This window comes from Puntigrus tetrazona, unplaced genomic scaffold (assembly GCF_018831695.1).
Source record: "Puntigrus tetrazona isolate hp1 unplaced genomic scaffold, ASM1883169v1 S000000607, whole genome shotgun sequence".
NCBI classification, from domain to species: domain Eukaryota; kingdom Metazoa; phylum Chordata; class Actinopteri; order Cypriniformes; family Cyprinidae; genus Puntigrus; species Puntigrus tetrazona.
This window is the reverse complement of record NW_025048237.1, coordinates 95,365-119,205: the sequence shown is the minus strand read 5'-3', so window position 1 is coordinate 119,205 and position 23,841 is coordinate 95,365. Positions and strand designations below refer to the sequence as shown.

At 38.6% G+C, this 23,841-nt stretch overlaps 2 protein-coding genes and 1 pseudogene across 2 annotated transcripts; 1 reads left to right on the top strand and 2 right to left on the bottom strand.

Annotated features, from left to right (window-relative positions):
- The first annotated feature begins 2,629 nt into the window (after positions 1-2,629).
- On the top strand, positions 2,630-9,714 carry LOC122334652 (protein THEMIS-like). The gene is made up of 6 exons (XM_043232667.1): positions 2,630-2,915; positions 3,484-3,621; positions 5,085-5,546; positions 6,742-7,796; positions 9,165-9,285; positions 9,501-9,714. Exons 1-6 carry the CDS (start codon positions 2,825-2,827, stop codon positions 9,671-9,673), a joined length of 2,040 nt encoding a protein of 679 aa, XP_043088602.1. The 5' UTR covers positions 2,630-2,824; the 3' UTR covers positions 9,674-9,714.
- Positions 9,715-10,409: 695 nt separating this feature from the next.
- On the bottom strand, positions 10,410-15,167 carry LOC122334650 (protein leg1a-like). Its single transcript, XM_043232666.1, has 6 exons — positions 14,829-15,167; positions 12,487-12,579; positions 12,218-12,402; positions 11,567-11,688; positions 11,221-11,459; positions 10,410-10,729 (listed from the first exon to the last, which is right to left on the bottom strand). The coding sequence occupies exons 1-6, from the start codon at positions 15,121-15,123 to the stop codon at positions 10,578-10,580; spliced, it is 1,086 nt and encodes a 361-aa protein (XP_043088601.1). The 5' UTR covers positions 15,124-15,167; the 3' UTR covers positions 10,410-10,577.
- Positions 15,168-21,181: 6,014 nt separating this feature from the next.
- LOC122334649 lies at positions 21,182-23,572 on the bottom strand (annotated as a pseudogene).
- Positions 23,573-23,841: the final 269 nt, after the last annotated feature.

Genomic DNA, 23,841 nt, shown 5'->3' with positions numbered 1-23,841 from the left:
AGTCTGAGGAACAGCAAGCCCAATATGGTGGACAGCCAGTGCATGAACCACACACACACACACACACACACACACACACACACACACCGTCACCAGCGGAGCACATCACTGCTTTAGATCATGTTTAGATCGGCTTTACACCAAACCCTGCAACATGAACACAAATTAATATCATTTACTGCTTATTTGAGAAATTCCAGCTTAACTAAATAAAAAAGCTGAATATCCCAGCATCCTTAAAACAATATACACTCGCTTGAGAAATATTCTGCAGGCAAATCTTTTTCAGCTCACGCGCACAGCATTATACGAAGCAAGAAAAATGTCTTTCTTTGTATAATGCTGTGCGTGAGCTGAAAAAAAAGGTCCATTCTCTAAAAACAGATTTAAGGATTCAAGAATGCTGAGATATTTTACTGGAAACAAATTAGGATTAGGATTTTTTTTCCATTTTGAATAATAGTAATGCGACGTGTAAACTATGAGAGAGATGTGGCCCACATTTCTATAAAATTCAGGTTTTGAGCAAATTAAAAAATGTCTAATTTAGGGTTACACTTTATTATAAGATTGTTACATTGTAATTATACATTTAAGCATTTAATTACATTTCTGTACTTACTTTAGGGATTGGTTTGGGTTACTTGGATGTAATCACTATTATTAGCATTATCCCACTTTACATTAGTTGGCCTTAACTACTATGTACTTACACTTAACTAATGTAATTATTGCCTACATACGTTGTACTTACATTTAATTGCACCGTTAACCCATCCCTTACACCTTAAACCTACCCATACCACTAAACCAGTCCCTAACCTTACCCATATCCCCCTAAATAGCAGCAAAAGTGTTCGCAATGCAATATGATCATTTCTTGATGCAAGTGAATAGTAGTTAAGGACAGCTGTTATAAAAGTTCTTATATTACATAACATGCATAACATCTTGTGTTCTATTTCTAGATTCGCTGGCCATTTAGCGCACATTTAGCTCAATCAGAATATATTTGGCTCAAAGAGCTCCACCACTTCCTCCGCCGCCACAGTCTCGCTCGAGCTGATCATTTGTCTCTCTTCCTCCGCAGGAGCAGTACCGCTTTTGCTACGACCTGGCTCTGGAGTACATCGAGACGTCGTAATGGAGTGTTTTATTACACTCGCTTTATTTCACACGTGACATGGGGTGCGAGTGCCGTGTAAATGTCCCCATTCGTGCATCCGTGTTGACTTCCACGATATTCAAGTGCCGGCCACCCGGTCGAGGTCATGTTTTTTTAATACGAACGTTCTTTTTATCATTACGTTTTTATGATTTCACGCAGCCATTCGAAACACTAAGCCTGAGCTGTTGCATGCCGAAGACGCTCTTTATTTCTTCGTGTCTATCACTGTTCCTGTTAATAAACATATATAGTAGTACTCGTGTAAATGGACATTGTTTCGAAAGAGAAAAAAAACAAGCACGTTCATCCATCGATCGAGAGCGTGTGACTTTGGCTCGAGAAGACTGCGTTGCGCACTAATGGCTGGCTTATTATGTGTTCTTTCGTTTTTTGGGTAGCAGATGATGACCATAAGCCAAAGACTCGTGTAAATATGTCTATAGGGATGAAGCACATTGTTTGTATTTATTGTTTACTTGCATTTTTGAAAGCTCAAACAATCATTTTCATTCCCCGTTTTTCACTGCAAACGCTCTTTGTAGATTTTTATGTACGAGACGGATTTAAGTAGTGTTTTTTTTTTTTTTTTGTATTTGAAAATGGTATTTCTTTTTTCTTTTACATGCTATCGTGGTTTGTTTTGCGTAACTGATTGTGAACTATTCCTTTGCCGAGAGAGAAAAGAAGAAGAGCTCTATTTTTTCGGATGTTTTCACATTTGTATTGTGCTGGAAACGGAAAAAAAAACACACACACACACACACACAAACGATGAAAGTGTATGCATTAAAAAAATATATATACAGTATTAGACTCTAGTGTATTTAGGATCAAAGCCAATTTAAGAAGAAAGATGCAGCCAGTATTGATGCTGATCGGACGTTTTATAGAAAACAAACAAAAAATCCATCATGTGAAATAATAAGTTATGTATTTTTTGTCTGTAGTTGTTGGCTGTATTACGATGTCAAATAGTACAAATACTTTGAATAAAAAAGATATGTTAAAGAGTGTTTGGAACGGATACTTGTAGAATACGGTTTGTTGGAAATTGTGCGGTGGTTTCCCAGCTTTCAAAAGACCACACAATATTGTACTCTTGAAAATAAAGGCGCCTTAAATGGTTCCTTAAATAACCTGTAACAGCCAAAGAACCTTTCTGTGAAGCAAGGTTCTTCCGACTGATACAAAAAGAGGTGGTTCTTTGTGGAACCAAAAACGGCTGTGAGGAACCTTTTCAGCTCCTTTAAAGGTTCTAAGAGCGTGAGTCGTTTCAGTGATTTGGATCCCTGTTGTTTTGACTTGCATTAGGCCCTGATGTCATGAAGTCAGGCAGAGGATGTGGGATTTGTGTATGTCATAGTATTTTTGCAGATACCCGGTGCAGCTCTGCTTGACAATGCGTTGAGTTGTGGTCTTTTGAGCTGTACTTGGCTTCCTGTCCTCCTCCGCTGAGCAGGATGCCTCACATTGTCGTTGTCGGTCTGCGCTGCTGAGCTCGAGGGGCCTCTGGAGGGGCCAAAGGGCATCCTGGGACTTCCTCTGCCACCCGGCCCTCCATTAACCCTCTTACTGGACCTTTTATGGCTTCGTGAGGGACAGAGCCTCGTCTCTCAGCCCTTCCAGAGCTTTAAAAGCGTACAGGCGCAGCAGAAGATGGCTACGACGCTGCATGAATTCACGCAGTTTACGGATCCTAAGATGTTCCCCAGAGTTCTTCAGATCCAGTCGGGAATATATTGTCAAGGTAAGAGTAAAACTGGGGCCGTTCATTCATCTGCTCTTCGTGGGAAAATAATAGCTGCAATTACGCACACATTGTAAAACTCAAAACCGCTCGTGTACACTTATCAGTGTAGATAAGAAACAGTTAGCTACAGAGAAACGTTGAAATAGTGGAAAGAATACTGATCATTCATTAGCTTGCTGTTTTTTTTTTTTTAAATGCTGCTTTTTTTAAATAATGGGTGAAATAGGTAATACAATCCCGTCTTTCGGTTTATGTTGAAGCTTTAAAGATGAACCCGTTTTTACTTCCTAGTTTTCAATATTTAAGTAACTCTAACTAGCAAGAAAAAGACTGAAATTGTCAATTAAAGAAACAAAGTTAAATTCATTTTCAAACCACATGATGCCGAGCGGAAACCCACTTCTTTCTGATCTTTTTCGAGTTCCTTTAAGTTCGTAATATGTCTTTTGTGATGTCATTTATATGCTCACAATAGCACTCCACGCTTTCGCTGCAAAATGGATTGCGATACTGAAAGGTTTGTAACATCTTTTAACATGCTTCTTTTTTTTTTTTCCTTTTTCAGGTCATGATACTGAGATGTTTGGAAGAGAGTGCTCTCTTTCGACAGGAGATTTGCTGAAAATCATTGATATCACCATCACCAGGTTCACTGCTCGGACCTCCAGCAAAACTGAGATCGAGATTCCTGTGGAATATCCAGGTACTAGTGTTTCAGTGGACACCAGACGCTTAAAACCTAACACCATGACAAGCCTTCTGGGTATAGTTGGTTGAAATGCTTCTGGTTAATAGCTACAGGACAGTCTCTTTTGAGATCATTTACTATAGAAATCTACATTTTATGTCTGTGTCACAAGTTTATTCACGTGTTTGTTTCGTTGATGAATTCACTTTGAAATGCGTTAACCTTGTTTAGGTAATAACTAACCAAAAACATTAAATGTTTACATTAAAATGCTTAAAAATTCACATTTTCAAAAATCTTAAATGAGAAGCACACATACATCAAATGTTTGCGCATGTATAAAAGAAGCTAACACCAACAAAGCTATATTTTGAAGCATGCACGTGTGTGTTACTTTCAGGGTCATGTAAGATGTCGGCTTTACAGTTTGTTCAGTCTTTGTCCAAAACATATAAGGGGAGGAAGTTGTGCTCATGATAATTTATATATGTATATATATATATCATGAATGTTTTGAATAAATGTTATATGACAATATAATTATAAGATTATCTGTTGCTTTTGATCATGCCAGTTCTGTCACATGAAATTCATTCAATTACAAAATATGCTGAAATTTTCAAATTTTAGAAATTTCATTTTAAAATCCTCCCGACTTAACTACTAACTACTAACTGGTTAACAAGCAGCACATTAGAAGATTACAGAGAAAAAAGTCAGTTAATAATTAGTTAATAATGATAACTGTCAGTAATATATGTTCCTGGAGCACAGAAGCAGTCATCTGTAGCTCAGGTATATTTGTAAAAATAGTCAACAGTACATTGTATGTGAAAATTATGCATTTTTCTTTTATGCCAAAAATCATTAGGATATTGAGTAAAGATCATGTTCCATGAAGATATTTTGTACATATCCTACAATAAAAGTTTTAAAACTTAATTTTTGATTAGTAAAATGCATTGCTAAGAACTTAAACTAAATGTGTTTTTCTCAGTATTTCGTTCGCGCCCTCAGATTCCAGATTTTCAAATAGTTGTATCTCAACATCGTCCTATCGTAACAAAACACACATCAGTGGAAGGATCATTTATTCAGCTTTGATACGTGACCTAAATATCATCGTCTTGAACCTGATGTGAACAGCAACATGCAAAGAGAGAACTGAGGCGAACTCACTGCTGCGTTACGTGCAGAGCTTTGATCCTTTGGTCTTTATGATCTGTGTCGTACAGCTCAGTGAGACTGCTTAAGTACAAAAAGCTCCATCTTCACTTAATAAGTCAGATATATAAGTCGGATAAGTCAGATATAGTGGACAGAGTTGCTTTCCTTTTCCATCAGTCAAGACTTTGACTGATGCGTCATCCAAAATAATAGTGGCCTGTAAGGGAGAACTTTTGTGTGTTTGTGATGTTTTATTATCCACCGCTTTTGGTCCTCGTCATGGCTTAGCCTTGTCTCTGTGCTCTTTGCAGGATTGTTCAAGCTAGTGGCCGACAGTCAGCCGTATCGCAGCATACAAGAGATAGCAGACTCGGTGAAGATCAGCCCCCACAGACTGTCCCAGGCGGTGTTCCTCAGCGGTTCGGAGGTTCAGCTGGAGCAAGGCGTCATACGGGAAGGGGACAGCTTCAGAGTGACGTCCGTCTCCCGTGAGCCCGGCGGTGGACGAGTGCTGTGTGAGCTGCTGCACAGAGAGCCCAAGACCTGCTTCAGCCTGAGCTTCTCCCAGCAAGGACACTTCACAGAGAGCCAGGACGACCAGTTTTACACCCTGAGAGAGATAGCCGAGTGGAAGATCTCCAAAGGCAGGACGAGGACTGTAACCGAGGTCAGAAAACTGCCCAAGAAGGACTTATTATTCTCACATTTGCTGGAGAATGTATTTGGAGAGCTGAAGCTGACTCCTGTGTATGAACTGAAGGCTGTTACGAGAAGTGAGTATGACACATCTTTTTCTTAATCTGTCATTTTGTCTTTTTCTGGAACAATATCCTGTAAAAAATATCTGAGCCTCCTTAAGAAGAATTAAAGATATCTAAGGAAAAATTCAACAAAAGGTCACAATTTATTTTAAGGTCCAATTTTCTATATTAACAAACACCTGATTATTATTAGTTATTAGGCAGTTGTGCTGTTTGGATATTGAGATGAATACAGAATATGTGCTTTATAAATACAGATAGTATGTTAATAAAAGTCATGCTACTAATTAATAGAGAGAATTGTTCCCTACACTAAAGTGTTACTAAAATAAAAATGCTATTTGAAAATAATTTCTAGTATAATTGGTTACACTTTATTTTGATGGTCCACTTCAGACATTCTTCTGACTATGAGTAACTTTACATGTAAACTTATTCTCATTAATCCACATCTGCATGTCTAGTAACTCTCAGTGTAGACCGTTAGGGTAGCTTTAGGGTTAGTAGAATAAGCTGACATTTACAGTTTGTGTGAATCCATCAAAATAAAATGTCAGATGATATTAATCAGACAGCCTACTGATACTCTAATGGCTGCGAGTTGACATGTAGTTGCTAAGTTGCTAACTGTTAGTAGAATGTCTAAACCTGTAATTCTTATGTAAATTTATCTTGTTTAAAGAACATTTTAGTGACGCTCTGCAAGAGTGTACACTCTGTTTGTTAACATTAGTCAACAAAATTAGTCACTGACTAAAGCTAAACTAAGACTGATGAAGTATTCATTAGAAGTAACTCTAAAGTATTCATTCATTTTAATTGATGTTAATTTACTAATACATCAAAAGATCCATCTGTTCAAATTAAGGACCTGAGATACCATAAGCTAACAATGTACAGCATCAACAAACATTAGTAAATTTTTTAACCAATAAATTGCTCAATGTTAGTTAATGTTAATGCATTAACTATTGTTAAAAGAATAAAAATGGTTTCAGGGCTAGACAGTGTTTGTTCTGTGTGATCCAGTAGAAAGAGTAGGAAAAGTAGAAAGAGTTCCTTATAAACCATCACATTCAATTCAAAGGGAATTAAATATGATAGTGTTAGCTAGAAAAGCATACCAGAAATGCTCTGCATATGTCTCATAGATAAAGACCATTGATAAAGCTTTCCCCTTTTAAACTTGGACCCTTTCTTCCCACAGTCAGTGAGAAGATTCTGCTCATCCCGTCAAATCTGGACGTGGAGGTGGTGGACGTCACCGAGCAGTTTGATTGTGACTCCTTTGTGCAGCCTCTCTCTCTCACGGACGTTTTTAAGAGTCCCCCAGAGTTTTTTCCCGTGGTGGCTAAGTTGTCGTGCGAAAGACCCTTCAAGCTTTCTTCGGAGCTGGAAACACTTTTCCAATCCAGTCAGGTGATCGTTCATCATGCTTTCTACGCCAAACGAATTCTGGCCTCGGAAATGGGTCGTGAGTCGACGAGACACTTTCTTATCCCGGAGTCCTACAACGGACGCTTCAAGCGGCGGCCGCGCCAGTTCCCCACGGCCTACGACCTGGAGCGAGCACGCAGCCAAACCGAGCAGATCCGGGTGGTGGCCACCAGAGAGTTTGAGTCCGTCTACAACGGCCTGGCCTCCGTAAATGCCGGAGACGAGTTCATAGTGACCAAAGGCAAGAGCTGCGCGTCACACAATGGAACCAAGAGTTCAGCCGATGCTTTTCAGTGTCTGAAAGTCACAGGGACGGAGGCGAAGGAGCCGGTGCGCCTCCCCATGTGTTTGGAGGGAGCATTCATGGAGCTGGTGAAAGACAAGCGGCAGTACACCGTTGCGGAAATATGCCAATGGTTCTCGCTGCCCTTCAACGTCAAAGTGTCCGTGCGAGACCTGTCTCTAAAGGTGGACGTTTTGGCTGGCTTGCCCGGTCTGCACATGGAGGAGGAGATCTCTGACCCCTGCCTCCTCATTTCAAACGCTGACCTGTCAGAGATCAGGGAGGTTCCGGTCAATCGCGCAGACCTGATCCTCAACATAAAGCATCGCTGGGATGGCCAGAGTCCAGTGTGTAGCAGGAGCTCAGTCGTAGAGGAGATCTCAGAGGACTGTTACTACACACTCAGGAGGTACGCCGTTACTACCATCACACCCCCTCCACGGCCTCCCAAAAAACCCAAAGAGCCTCCCCCTCGACCCCCCAAGATGCTGTCGTCCAGATCTGAGAGCGCCAACAGCGAAAGCTCCAGCTGCTCTCCACAGGTAAACTGTGTTTGCTCACACTTCATTTTAAGGTGTCCTTTTTACATGCACTTACTCCTATAACAAGCCAAACCCAAATCAAGTATTAAATCAATGTTTCTCAGTTCAATGTTTTAAATACACTGTAACAAGGACACCACAAAGCAAAGCGTAAGCCTAGATTTCATTGCATTTTGTGGCCAAAACTCTTCATCCTTTTGCAGTTATTGTGATGATCTATAAAAAAAGAGTGTTTGTAAGTAAGGTTAATGCTTTATTTTAAGGTGTCCCTGTTACACCTTACTTGTACTTGCTATTATAATGGTAATTAATTGTGCAGAATTACATGTAAGTAACCCCAAAATAATCCCTAACCAAGTTAATTAATATTACTTAGTACTTGAATGTATAATTTAGTATAATAATTTAAATGTCAAACGATTAATTATGACTAATGACATCCAAAATGAAGGATGTGTTTACAATATATGTATGTGTGCTGTGTATATTTATTACGTATATATAAATACAAACACATGCATGTATATATTTATTAAAAAAGATGTTATGTTTATATATATATATGTTTATATACAAGTACTTACTATTTTTTTGCTATTTTATTTCACACATTCACAGACGATATATTATAGTTACCAACATTTAATATTTATGTAACACAGAAGAGAATATTGAACATATGCTGAAGAAGTATATTTATCATGCATTTATCTGCATATTATAATCTAAGTTTTTGTATAAAAAAGAGAAAAGGTCAGGCCACTGCAGAAATGATCTGCGTATGGTCTTTATCCAGCGACAGTCTTCATCTCAGCTGCTACATCATCAAAAGCTTTGGAATGTCTGTAGATGAAGAACATTGCATTATATCAGAAATAATTTGAACGTCTGAATCTGAAAGTGTACAAGGAACAAAATGTGAAATCCATTAATGACTATCAGAATATATTCAGAAACCTATACGTATGAAACAAGCTGAATACTCATGCATAATGGCACATTTATCTTATTTTCAGTATTATACAAAACAAGAAATAAACAGGCCGTGGAGCAGACGAATCAGAGTAATGATGCAGAAGCGCCTCCTAGTGGAGACTCAACTGATTTATTATTAAAAATTGTATAAAACTAAGTGTTTGGCCTATAATGACAGGTTCTACATTAATGTAGTATTTAGTATATGCTGATAACAATTATATTGAAAAATAATATGACATAATGTACCATATGTGATGATTTTACATGATAGTTAAAATGATTAGATAGAAGATATCCTCAGTGTTTATTCAGTTTTGACAATAACTTCACTTTTATATGCACTTATTACATACACTGTAATTTCATAATGTTCTGTCATCCCCGTCACAGAGTCTTTGTGGCGAACCGTTTAAGCAAGACGACTTCATTCAATGCAGTGATTCAAAAAATGGAAATGACAAAAAGATCGTCGTTAGTCCCGTCGCTTTGCCAAGACCCCCCCTGAAGAAAGGTAGGAAGACTGGACATCTCTCTCCAGTGTTCAGCAGCGCTAACATCACCAGCTGAAAATGCAAACGTAATCAATTTTTTTTTTTCTAAACCTGACCATTGGAGTGGATTTTAGCAGCACACGCACACACACACACACACACACACACTTGAAGATCGAATCTGTGCCTGTGTGTATTTGCCGAAATTCTGAGTGGGTGTTTGTTTCTCCCTCAGATCTCGCCAAGGGCCGAAGTCTGGACAACGTATCCATCACACAAAATGAAGATGATGACAACGATGTGCACGATTATGAATATATCGATGAAGATCAGATCGACAGCATAAGGAGGACATACAATGAACAAAACGTTAAGACGGACAAAGGAAAACCGAGCAACACGATATAAGAGTCACTAAACCCACTTACTTTCACTTCACATGATGAGACCGACGTCCACGCAACTTTACATGAATGCAGCTCATTTATTAGGGGAAGGTCTTCTGTGCTTATTAGTCCTGTAGGAGTACAGACACCAGGTACGCATCTGTTTTTTGTCTTCGCATGAACCGGGTGAAGTACACCAGTTCAGAATCATCTTTGGTCAGTCGATGGTTGATGGTCTGCATGTTATATATTCATTCAAACGCTTTGTTTTTTCTAAGGTCCATTAGATATTATGGTGCTTATATGAACTGGTATACTATCCGTTATGAAACCGTAAGTACAGTAAGCGAGTTTTATACATGTATTTTAGTCCCTGAGGTTTTGGTCCTCGTATCTCTCAGGCTGCAGCTCTTTTCGGTGACCATGGCTTGTGGATCATGTACTGTCCAAAAAAATGAACAAAAAGCTATCACTTTTATACCCTATTTATTTAATGGTTCTTGTTAGTATTACAATACTAATATTATTTCCTAAAATATTAGCACCTTTGAAAAGGGCAGTGCCATAGTGACCACTATTTTTAAGTAATGATGTCAGAGAAACCAACCTTCGTTAACTTAAGTATATATTAATTGAGTTTTTTGTACAGTCTGGTTATACGTAGAGTTGAAAGTGGGTTTATGTTTTACATAATTGTGTGAAGAAGGACATTTTCTGCATTTTGTCTGGTCTACTTTGAATAAATGAGATGGAAAGTATTTTTCGGTCTTACGTTTTTATTTGGTTTAAGACAAAAAACGATTTTTACACTGCTGCATCCCGTAGGTTTTACCCTGACAGTGTCGTCTGCAGATTCATACAGTAAACTGCTTTTATTTACTAGAAACAAGTTTATTCTAGTCAGTTTTTATATCTTCTGGCGATTGTTAACAGCTGGTGGACATCTCAGTCAGGATTGCCATCAGACTGCTACCAGGGAACTTGGGGTCAAGAATGAGGTCGTGAAGAAGGCCTTGACCTTTCTCCCGAGCCTGAGGTGAACACATAGCACTCCTCCACAGATTCACGAGGGAACCACCTGTGAATAAATACATAGAAGCATTGAAAAAGTTAAATAACCTGAACTGAGATGTTTTCATTCATATTGGTTAACAATGCAAAATAATTGTCAGTCAGTTTTTGCATAATGTGTTTGAATTATATGTATAAATATATTTGCATTTACTGTATATATCTAAAATACAAGGATATAAATATATAAAAGTGTATATGCATGTAAATATTTCCCAGATATACACTGTGTGTGTTTTCTATAAGCATGCTAAATGTACACAGCATTTTGGATGCTATTAATCACTTCACAGCACAAATTTAAAGATTTCAGAGTCTTGTAGAGATGTTCAGGTTTTATTATTCCTTTGAAGATCGAGATGCTCTCTGGAACATCTAAAAATCATGCTGGAGAACAGTACCATCAGGTTTTGTTCACGCTGCTCCATTCCTGCTGTCATCAACGGGATAGTTAACCGAAACGTTTCTCCCTCCCACTATTTCCTCCGATGTTCTTACCGAGCAGGGTATTGATGCTGTTCATCCAGCTGAAGATGTGGAGTGCGTGGTTCTCCTCGGCGCTGAGATCATCGATGTTGGGTGGTTTGTCAGACTCCTGCAGCACTCGGCTCGGCAGAGGAGCCATTAACTTCTCGGACCTCTCGACGTTGGCGTGGAAACGAGCAGCTGCTACGAACGCCGCCGAGTTGAGCCAGCCCTGTGCGAACCGTACCTCAGGATAGGAGTACAGCTTCTGCCTACAGCACACAGCTCAACAAGCGTTAAAACATGAGGCACCTGCCAAACTAAAGCTTGAACGATGTCCACACGTAGTTGGTTAAAGAAAGTGGTTAAATATATGGACCTTTCACTGCAGGCTGTGGAGGCTGTTTGTAGAGACGCCTCTTCTGCTGCCCACAGCAGTCCCAGGATCTTGTCCTTCTTGCTGAAGTCTGTGTCTTCAGAGTCACTGATCTGCTGCAAAGACTAGACAGAGGAACACAGAAAATGGTGAGTAAACTGTCTCTTTGCTTGAGCCTCTGTAGATAAAGGGTAAACCCTCCCTAAATAGGTAGAGAACTGTTTTGTTTGTTGTTGTAGGCCTTGCTCTCTCCTGAGCCATTGCTTCCTGTATCTTAGGTTAAACTCATGGTCTTTTCCTTTATATAATAATCAATATATAATTTATAATTTTTAACGAAAAATTATTCTAGGACAGAGGACTGAAGTGTGTCCGCGATGTCCTTTTTTTTTTGTTCTACCCTTTTGCTACCTCCTCCCTAACCCTAGACAGGATATATATATATATATATATATATATATATTGCTGCTTGCCTCTGTTATTTGTTTGTTAAATACAATATTGTATTTAGTCTGTAGTGTTTATCTTCTTGAGTAAAAAATGCATCCACCGAATAAACAAACATAGGAACTTGTTTTCCTAGTCATCTCAATTTTGAAAAGTGTCCCATTTGACCTGATTCCAACCAATATATGCATCTATGAAAAGTGATACCTGGAAAAATTTTTCCCACTTAGTCATGGCATCAGGATGTTTGGTGGAACAGTCTGTGAAGTTGGCGCAGTAATCTTGAGAAACCTCTGATGGAACCTGGATCTGAAGCTGAAACTCACCCTTCTTGACTACACCCGTCTGAACTGCTGCCAGGAATGGAAGCACGGACATGTAGTAGTTCATACCTAGAGAGACGGTGGCAGTATGAGAAAAGACAGCACGCTTCACTTTACATCCATCTAGTGGGACGCATGAAGAGCCGCACTTACATGCATACCAGCTCTGAGTAGAGATGCAAACCGGTTCTGAGCTTTCCAGTCCACAGCTGCTGCTGCTGCCAGGGCTTGGGTCAGTCAGACGACCTGAAACAGACAGCAACCAAAGACGAATTTACCTACTCGTACATGTCCGTTAATACTCATATGTATATGCCAGACTGCAACTGGGCCGTGCGAGATGTCACGTTCAGTTTCCCTGCTAATTCATTGGAGTAGTTTGTCAGGGATTTATGGCTGTGCGTATTAACTGCCGCTTCATTTGAAAACCTGTTTTACTGATATCAAAATACAAATATCGCACAGCCATCGTTTTTTGCATACGACAAGCAGTAGTCGCCGCTGTATCCCATCTAGACTTAAAGGGATAGTTCACATTGAAACTAAATTTGAAGTTGATCCAGTTTACCCCAAGGGTGTCTAAGGTGTAGGTGTCTTTTTTCATTTGATCCAATGTTGAGATGTTTAAGTCAAACCGTTGTAGTCTGTCAGTCATATAATGGTCGGTATAGGGAACTTTCTAGAGGAAAACAAACATGCACAGATATCCAAATTAAACCACAGCCCATAATAACGATACATTGATGGCCTAAGAGACGAAACGAGTGGTTTGTGTGAGAAAACGAAAAGTATTTGTACCGTCTACACCACCATGTCCAAATGACCTGAGGGCTTCCGCTGTGGCGTACAAGAGGTGAAAAACAATAGAAATACTGTCCGTTTTCTCACACAAACCACTCGTTTCGTGTCTTAGGCCATCAGTGTATCATTATTATGGGCTATGGTTTCATTTGGATTTCTTTGTGCATGTTTTTTTCCCTATACCGACCATTACATGACTGACAGAGGACAACGGTTTGACTTAAAAATCTCTTCATTTTCTCTAATGAAGAAAAAAGACACCTACACCTTCGGTTTCACGATCGGTTTCAAATTTTAGTTTCAAAGTGAACTTTTAACCACAAATCAGAAAGAACATAATATTAATATTTCACTAATATTGAAATATCTGAATGGTACCAATACTAATTTCCCGAAGTATAAATATACCGATACTAGCTGAGCTGTCACTTTTCACTTCTCTCCAAAGATAATGATAATGATACCTTTATTTATCGTTTGCTGAACTGTCTTCACGGAAAGCGCAGATCATGGTAGATCATTTGTTAGTAGTTGTAATAAATAGTGTATCTATTTCAATTACTTTATTAAAGCAGCATTACGTTTGATTACCTTTTGAGTTGCTACATTTCTAATTAAAATTTTAAAAATACAATCTTGTATTTTCATGTAATCACAGCCAGCACAAAAATAAATAAATAGGTTACTAGCTATGACTGTTGCATTAACTTTTTTTTTGTTCTTTTCTCGTTTGTATATTCAGCTGTGAAACTACAGCAAATTAACAAATCTCAGCTCTAATAGTTATTGTGAATGAACTGAAGTTCATGTAATGCATAAATTGCACTTCTGTGTGATACGCAGACATCAAGAAACAGAATCTGAAACTCAACAATAGTGACAAAGTTCTTCATGTTGCAATGCATGCTGGGTAACATAAGTGTTTATGTAAAAGCCCAAGCAGAAATGTCATTGATATATTTATTTTTGGTTTCACGGTTTACTATTAGTTGAATGTCAGTCAATAAACCAAAGAAAGACCACTTTATGATGTTCCTTTAAATGCAAATAAGCAAAAAGCATAAGCTTGTCTAAGTTTTTGAGTCGTTAATGCACTACTGTGAAACAATATTTCAATTGCTTAGAAGCAAACAAATTTAAGTTTATTAAAAGTATCAAAAGCTCAACTAAAGTAAACACTGACCACAATTATGTTGTAGTTCTTACTGTTCTTTCCTTCAGTGATGTTGAAAATAAATTAAATATAACTCTACTTCAGTGTTAATTTCACTCTATTCAGAATGAGACCAAATAAAGAGTTGATTTTACTCTGGCAGATGTTCATTAATACTCAATCATCATTTAATTAATCACTTCATTAGCTCATTAACTTTAACTTAGAGTTAATGTAACTCTGTTTAGAGAGGGACCAAATGTTCTCTAAATAGAGTTAATTTAACTCTGCGGTGATGTTTCCTATTCCGTATCCTCATATTGTAGACTATTTTAACTCCTATTCATTAAACCTTTGTGTGTTTCTGTAAATATACAGATGTAACCCCTTTGTAGGGGTTAACATGTTCATAAGTAATTGCAATTTAATTAGGCCTACGCCTTGTTTCTCAGAAACGTATTCACCTTTATTTTGTGTTTGAATTACATAATTGTGTTACATGCAACTACTTACTCTTAAGAGGCTTGTGTACATGGCATACCTGATCTGAGCTTCCATCCCAGCTGCAGAGGAAGACTCCATAGAGGATTCTCTTTGTCTCCAGGGCCCATTGAGCTCATGTAGGGATCGGTGGAATTGATCAGCAGCTTGTACAAGGCCATCCGCTGTAAATAATCCCACGGGTTTACCTGGATCACCCCGTCGGCGGTGGGCAGCTGGGAAAGCTCGCTCGGGGCTTTCCCCCACTTAATAGGAAGTCCATCCTCACTCACTACTGCTGCCTGGCCGAGCACAGCCAACAAGATTACAGCAGCCGCCGCTCTGATGAAATCCATGCTGAGGAATCTAGTTGGACTGCCGAAGTGCTCTGGTCAGTGGCAGAGCTTTAATTTATGGCCAGCCAAAGGACTTTGATCCCAAATGGAGAAAGGGCCAAACAGGTGGAGACTGATGCATACAACTAGAGACATTCTCTCCCGTTTATACATTTGAAATGTTCTCAGTACTGTAAAGTCTGAGAAACCATTTCAGATACGGCAATTGTTTCTCGAAGGATGATAACATGGACTTTCACACATTTGGAAGATTTACTGATTTAGTTTAACATTTTATCAGTTCATAAATTGGTGTTGGAGTAGTGCCATGTGCTGCGGTTTGAAATACAGGAACTTTTAGGACCTTCTCACATTAAAAGTTGACTGACCGTGACATCAATGTAAGGGTCTAAAGTCAGAGTTGGAAATGTCTTCAAAAAAATTACTTTTTGCAACAAATTTGTATGCATGCAACTTGTATTATATCTAAAGTAAGTAAGTGTGTGTGCATGTGTGTGTGTGTGTGCATCAGGATCTGGTGATCGGTCCACAGAGCTCATCTAGGTGTTCTGGTCTCTGATGAACATAATCTCTGGGTGCTGATCCACCATCTAGTCTGGATACAAACTGTGAAACAGATTAAGAAAGAAACAGGACTAATATTAGCATAGATGCCATTCTTTTTATGATGTCAAAAGTAAATCGTGTTTTAGGAGTAGTGTTCCCGGTTCCAGCGGTTCTAAGTAATGCAGCCTAAAAATCCTTTAAAAGATTTGAATAATAAAAAGTGTGTTGGTGTGTTATGTGTAGGCTAGGTTAAAAAGATGTGTCTTTAATCTAGATTTAAACTGGCAGAGTGTGTCTGCTTCCCGAACCGAGTTAGGGAGATTGTTCCAGAGTTTAGGTGCTAGATAGGAAAAGGATCTGCCGTCCGCAGTCGATTTTGATATTCTAGGTATTATCAAATGGCCAGAGTTTTGAGAACGCAGCGGTCGGGCAGGACTATAATGTGATAAGAGCTCGCTCAAGTAATTCCATCTATACTATTAAAACAACTGCTTCCAGAAGTCTTGGATCCTATTTTGAACATTATTAATTCATCATTGTCATTAGGCTATGTTCCCAAAACTTTCAAACTGGCAGTAGTTAAGCCTCTTATTAAGAAACCACATCTTGACCCCAAAGACTTAGGAAATTACAAGTCAATCCATAATCTCCCTTTTCTGTCAAAGATATTAGAAAAAGGTAGTATCCTCACAACTATATTCATTCTTAGAGAAAAATGATATCTGCAAGAATTTCCATTAAGGACTCTCATTAGAGTTTCTAATGACCTGCTTTTATCATCGTATCATGGTTGTATCTTGTTATTAGTGCTATCGGAGTGCTATAGGGATACACCCAAAATTGAGAAACTAGCAAAATGCATAGCTGATATAAAAAAATTGTATAATGAATAACTTCTTAATGCTAAATTGCTAGGTGCTAATGCTAGGAGGTGCTAATTATTGGACCTAAAAACAGCACATAATAATCTATAACACTGTCTAACACTTGATGGCTGCTCTGTTAATTCTTCATCATCGGTTAGGAACCTAGGTGTGCTGTTTGACAGCAATCTTTCCTTCGAAAACCATGTTTCTAGCATCCGTAGCATCTCCTCAATACTTGAGCGAGCTCTTATCACATTATAGTCCTGCCCGACCGCTGCGTTCTCAAAACTCTGGCTGTTTGATAATACCTAGAATATCAAAATCGACTGCGGGCGCCAGATCCTTTTCCTATCTAGCACCTAAACTCTGGAACAATCTCCCTAACTCTGTTTGGGAAGCAGACACACTCTGCCAGTTTAAATCTAGATTAAAGACACATCTTTTTAACCAAGCCTACACAAAACACACTAATACGCTTCTAGTATTCAAATCCGTTAAAGGGTTGCTAGGCGGCATTAATTAGATCTGCCGAAACTGGGAACACTCATAAAACACGCTATAGTCGTTACAGCATGGCATCTACACTAATATTGGTCTTGTTTCTTTCTTATTCTGTTTCTGTATTCAGATCAGATGGTGGATCAACACCAAGAGATGGCCTTCACCTGAGATCAGAACACCTAGATGAACCCTGTGGGCAGGTCAACAAACCCAGACGCGCGCGCACACACACACACACACACACACACACACACACACACACACACACACACACACACACACACACACACACACACACACACACACACACACACACACACACACACACACACACACACACACACACACACACACACACACACACACACACACACACACACACACACACACACACACACACACACACTATAAGTCATTTACACAATCTGATGTGCGCTTTAAATTGAACTGGAGGTTAAGTGCTGGGCGTCCGGCCAGAGGAGAACTACCCCAAACTGAGCCTGATTTTTCCCCAAGTTTTTTTTTCTCCATTCTGTATGGATGGGGTTTGGATTCCTTGCTACCTCTGGCTTGCTTAGCTGGGGCACTTAATTTCTAGCGATTATCACCAATTACAAAATAATGGCCAAAAAGCCTGTAGTGTGGTGTGTGTCTCTACACTTGATGCTATGTATTTCTTAAGTTCAAGTATTCATATTTTACTTTTAGATTAATCCTCGACAATTTGATGTTTTATATCAATTTGATTTGGTATGTTTGAATCGGCATAATACATATTTACTGTTACATTTGATCTTATTCTGTTTCACTCTGCAGTTATTGACTTATGATTACGATGTGTCCTTGCTAGGGACATGAGCACCCGAATGAACGAGTAAATAATATAAAGAGTTAACTAGAATAACCAAATATCAAAATTCTAAGTAGAAATAGTTTCTACTGTGCTGGGTTAGTCTCTACTCTGAAGTAGGTGCTAAGTTAGTCCTCCAAAATTGTTCCAAGTTCTTGCGGCGCATAGAAAAGCTAAAAGCAGGTATTTCCTCCAATAGTTAAAAAAAAAGTTTCTTCTGCAAAACACCCAATGTACTCTTTTATGATTAAATACGTTATAAAGATGATCCTTTGGAGAGTATTTTCTCTAATAACAGCCGTTCTGTCCATAGCACTATTTCTTTACTATTAATGTAATGTCATATATTCTTTATAGGAAAACAAACTCATTGTCTTGTAAAATGTATTACTTAAAAGCACTTAGCAACTCGTGTAACCCTTAACTCGGCACAATATGGACGTAGGGTCAACTAGTAGTAAACATGAACAGTATATTTGGATAGTCTGATCACCACCCCACCAGAGTACAAGTGTGATATAACAGTTTCATGTCTGCATCAACAAAGCCAACTAAACATTTAAGGCCACGTTGCATCGAGAGGTTCTTAACCTTTGCAACCTTTGGGGTCTCATTTATAAAGTGTGTGTAATCACAGATTTGATCTCAGTGTGTGTGTGAGCCCTCATATTTGTAAAAAATGGCTTTGACGTGGAAAAAAGCTTGTCTTGTCAGGATCTGAGCAGATTTACACACTTTTTCATGTCCAAGTGCTGCAGGTTTTTGAAAATGCAAGTTGATTTGGACGAGGACTGGTGATCTTTTACAGGTTAATGACATTATTTAGGAGTCATTTTCAAGGCAGAGAGCTGAAGCCGTTCAGTTGCGCTCAATAATTTATGATTCATAGATTTTACATCGAAAACGGATGATTTCTGCTCAACATTTTATAAATACATATTACTCAGATGGTACGTAATCTCAGTACTGAAAGGAACAAAAATCCAGAGAAATTCAGAATCTAAGACTACTTACATACAGAATTTATTTCCTGTAGATCATGTATATGAAAAACAATATTAAGAGTGAACAGATCCTCTTTTTCTTGTCATTGCATGAAATGGCAAACTGATGCCAAGTTATGTTTAATGCAGTTTTACAGTATTTTACTCAAAACTGTTGTGTAGATTATGTATAGCACACTGGTTATCTAAAATGAAATTGACGCTATGTTTGTTCATTCTAGGGCAATAAGATTCAGTTAATTAGGTTAGCAATTTGATTGGTTCCTGTGAGGTGTCTAACCTTCTAGAATCTTCACGTTTGGCGAATGTTTTTATCTAAAGCAACTTACGTAGCATTCACAAAATATTCACCAATTCTCACGTTGCCCAGAAATAAAACAAATCACCATTAGCATCATGCACTTTATCGAGTGTATAGTATAAATATTACAACACTACTAAAGATTCTTATTGCATATATTTTTTTTGTTTTATTTCACAATTCTGAAGTTCTGATTCTACTGCTTTTTAACAGCTGTGCACAAAAAAAATTGCAATATCCTCAATACTCCTGCAATCCACACGGTTCGCTCTAGTTAAGCATTAATGTAAGAGGCCAGTGTTCAATAGCTAAAATACATAGCATACACTGTCTAGCCAAGTGAGATTTCACCGTGGAGATAAAGTCTAGGATCGTGATTGTTCAGTATTGCAGCATTAGCATAGATTAGAACTATTTGTTTGTTTCTGGGTCCAAGTCCAGCTCTATCAGATCTCAAAAACGCTGATGTGACACGTGGCCTGTAATTCACTGCATCTCAAGGTCATACGGTATTAGTGTCTTTATTTTTAAGGCAACGGGGTCGTTTTATTCTTTAACTAGTGCATAATTTCATTTGTTTTGTAATGTTTCGATTTTTTTTATGCATGGAGTCAACTCCAAAGGGAATTAATTATTCTCTATATCAGTAAACGTTAACGAAGCAGTTTACATTCACAGACATAACTGTGTTTTTTAATCTCTAGGGCCGTTTCGGGGATTTCTGCCTGGATTTGGCCTCCGCAAACTGAAAGTCTTCTCATACATACCAAAATTTTGGTATCATTTTACAGGAAACCCTTTGAAGTGACATAAAACACTGTTGAAAGTGACACAAATTATTGTATATTGTAATTGTTATACTAAAACTAAAAAGACGTGGGTTTTTTTTCCATAAACTGGAGTTTGAAAGAGTATAACTCAGGCCCTGAGAGATGCAGTTTTATTTTTGTTTCCAGCAGATGTCAGCAAACACAGGAATAAAATTGTATCATAATCCATGCAAAAGTTATTCTATTCCAACTGAGGGGAGGAATTTTTTTCATTTTGTTTCATACAAGTACTAGCTCTTTTAATAAGCCAGTTTTTTCTGCTCCCTGAAATTAAGGAATTATGGGCACTATTGATAAATAAAGAATATTTTGCTGAATGTAGTTTTTTGCTGCTTTAGCTGTGTCATGGATAAATATATGGCAACAAAAGTCCCTGCTTTAGTAAATGATGAATTGAATCATTCAAATCAAACGATTCTTTCAAAACTGCTGATTCAATAAGAAACAAAACAAGTGTCTGCGTCCCAAATCCCAATGTGCATACTATCCTTTTTTTTAATTCTATGTGACATTATTAGTTTTGAATACTATTCAGGGAGGGTGGATAGTAGACTATACACATTGGGATGCAGGGAGCGAGTCCATCTGAATGAACGATTGAATCATTGAATCAATCGATTCTTTCAAAAGCAGATTCGTTCAAAGAACAGAACACCATGTTGCTCTGTGCTATTGTACTGCTTGTGCACATGTGCTGATATTCAGAAAAACACATTATTTTTGCAATCAATATAAAACAAAAACTAATACATGGATATGTTTTGGTTTTATTGCTGGAATTATAAGGTGCAACATGTCAGGGGAATGTATTTTAAATTCTAATCAAGATTCATACCATGTCTTTTTAAAGACCTTCAGAACCATTTTGCATTAAAAAGCATGAATAACAATAAGTTGTTCTGTGAAGTTTTTTGGGGGGTCAGATGGTCTCTTGTTCTGGAGTTTTGACCACTTGCTGTGCAGAATGAAGCACAAAGCAAAAAAAATGGCTTGGTTTTGTGGAGTGTGTTGTAACGAGCAATAAAGTCGTTCACAGCAATCGGTCATGTATGTGTCGTGGCTTCTTTGGAGGAACACAATTAAACCGAGTTTATGCAAATGTTTTCATTTATATATAATAATCTAGTGAACATCAGAAAATTTGCATTATCAATAAAACAAATTATGCAAATGCAATCCGAGTCAACAGGCTACATCTTTGTCTGTTTCGCTCTGCTTCTCAGTGTCAGTGTCAGTCAGATATCCCCACCGTCTCAGCAGCGCCCCCCGCTGTCCCGGAGGAGTCAGGAAATACTCCCTCTGTCCAGGAGAGTATCTCTCCTCTGTGGGAATGATGTCTCTGTAGCTCCAGTCCTGCCAGCGGAAGTTAAAGCGCTCCAGCAGCTCGATCCTGTCCTCCTGGGAACACACACAGTCCGGAGAGGTCTTTCTGCTCGAGTTCTTCTCCCGCTTGCAAATCCTTAAAGACCAGCAGGGCTCGTGATAGCAAACCAGCCGCCCAGCCTGGGGTGTATGCAAACCCCAAACATCTTCTGTGCACAAAAAGGAGAAAAAGATTTTGGAAACGGACATATTATACAATACAACATACTTTTTGGCTCTATATACATATATACTTCAGAACAGCAAGAAGCTAATGTGCCTTCTAACATCTACACAAAGACTAAATGTATTTACACATTTGAAAAATCATATTAATATATTACAGTGCTCGATCCTGCTCATAACATATTCATTTTATTTGCACAGGTCTTAGAGGTAACAGAGAGCCCAGATCCTGCAGATACATGTAGGCATAAAAAGCTCAATAAAATTCCTTTCTTAATATTTGTGTTTTGAAAATGTTTTTGATCAATAAGTCCATTAGCCCTCTGACATTTTCCTACAAATGCCCCCGATTATAAACAAACAATACTGGATGTGATATCAGATTAGCAATTTACTGATTTTTATGAATTGAAGTTTACTATTATTATTTAATTATATTGCACTTTTGAATAGAAATAAGAGGCCTACCAAATGCTAAAATTAGACATGCTGACAATATGTTCATTATAAGAGAAAATAATTATCCTAGTTAGATAAATTAAAAAACAACAGTCAATTCTTATTTATATAACTCATAAGAAGTGTTGATTTTTGAGAATTGAAGTGACATTATGATAATAGAATGAGAACAAATATTGTGAACAGGGTTTTTTAATACCACATTAAAATACTCATCATCAAACTATTGGTTTTGTTCAGAAAATATCAGGCTGGACATCAAGTACGTGCATCTCGATTTATAAATGTTTCGAAAATTTGTACTGGAAATCATTTTTATTGTTTTGGCATTGCCTATGAATGTAAGATCTGCTCTGAATCAAAACCACTTTAAACCTTTTCAAAAACCTGCACAAACCCTGCTCTCGGTCAATTTCGATGCTTTTTTTTTTTTTTTTTTTAGAAAAACAGGACCCGTGTTTATGTTGCAGTCTTTAAGATATGCACAATTACATCGCATTTAATAACTTACATCTAACAATAATTGCTTCTAAAAGTCAATATTATTACAGACAAGCAACCCACCGAATAGACATCAATTGCAATGTGTCCTTCATAAACCAGCGTGTGATTAATCCCAGTCAAATATTGTCGATCAGCACTGACCTTGTCACCCCACGGCGGCCTGTGGATGTCTGATTTCTGGTAGTAGTACGCTGCTCCTGAGATGTGGGCAGCAGTCTGGGCAAGAAACTTGGGTCTTCTGCTGGGTAACATTTCATAATCATAACTGACATCCACAGACTGATTCGGAAAACACTGAACACAAAAAAAGAGATTAAAAAGACAGGAAAGTAGACAATAAGGCTAGAAGGGATGCACTCATACTGTACAACATTACTTTAAAGGGTTGGAATAGGCGCCGAGCTTAATAAACACAAACTATCCTTTATGTTTTAGCTTCCGGTTTCCCTTCTAGCCACAGCTAAAACCCGTGTTCAACACACCAGAGAGACCGAGGAGGAGACTGTGTGCGCGGTGCACTGGTCCACGGGGTCTCGGACAGCCTCACAGCGCTGACTCCGTAAGAAGGGGACGAAGGAGCGCTCAAACATGGACGGTGTGCTCAGGAGCACCAGAGCCAGGGTGTCTGCTGGGAACGACAGCTGATGAGCACGAGACACCACTGCATTGTACCAGCCAACCTACAACACACACACACACACACACACACACACACCGTCGGTGCGCAGATACGCGGATTAACAAACTAGTTTCGCGTGGACGGATCTGATACAAACGTATGCACCATTAGGAAAATGCGTTGTCGTTATGTTCGTGGAGTCGCACATGTATTTATTACCTTAAAGGGGTAAATCTCGAAACCTTGCGCTTTTAACGTCTCGCGGAAAGTTCCTATGAGATCCTCCACGCGTTCGCTGGAGATCGCCATATCGCTGCTACTTCGAAACTTTCTGGGGGTTCGTGGCGCGTTTCCGCCGCCCGCTGGAGCGGAGGACAAAGAGGCGCTGAGGAAAACCAAACCTACTGTTGCTTTGCGTTTTAATGCGTTTTCTGTGTTTTTGGGGCTGTGCATGCGCGCAGATGGCACTGCCCAGCTAAAACACGTGACTGACCTCACAGCGACGTAACTTTGCGATTTTCATATTTGTCCAGTTTTAGCGGTACTAATAAACTCGTCTCTGCAAAACAGAAACCTTATAAAATGTAATTATAGGGGATTTACAATCATTACATACATGCAGTGCATGAAAGGGTTAAGAATACTGCATGGTCCAGATGTTTACTCCTGACCTCCTATGACCTAGTTGCT

What these genes read in the sequence shown, in the direction of transcription:
- LOC122334652 (XM_043232667.1), top strand. Translation starts at nt 2,825, where the DNA reads ATGGCTACGACGCTGCATGAATTCACGCAGTTTACGGATCCTAAGATG. An exon ending in GATTCCTGTGGAATATCCAG is followed by an intron (nt 3,622 to 5,084) that starts GTACTAGTGTTT and finishes TGCTCTTTGCAG; the next exon opens with GATTGTTCAAGCTAGTGGCC. An exon ending in GCTCCAGCTGCTCTCCACAG is followed by an intron (nt 7,797 to 9,164) that starts GTAAACTGTGTT and finishes TCCCCGTCACAG; the next exon opens with AGTCTTTGTGGCGAACCGTT.
- LOC122334650 (XM_043232666.1), bottom strand. Translation starts at nt 15,123, where the DNA reads ATGGATTTCATCAGAGCGGCGGCTGCTGTAATCTTGTTGGCTGTGCTC. An exon ending in GGGATGGAAGCTCAGATCAG is followed by an intron (nt 12,580 to 14,828) that starts GTATGCCATGTA and finishes TGTCTGTTTCAG; the next exon opens with GTCGTCTGACTGACCCAAGC. An exon ending in TCCACAGCCTGCAGTGAAAG is followed by an intron (nt 11,460 to 11,566) that starts GTCCATATATTT and finishes TGTGTGCTGTAG; the next exon opens with GCAGAAGCTGTACTCCTATC.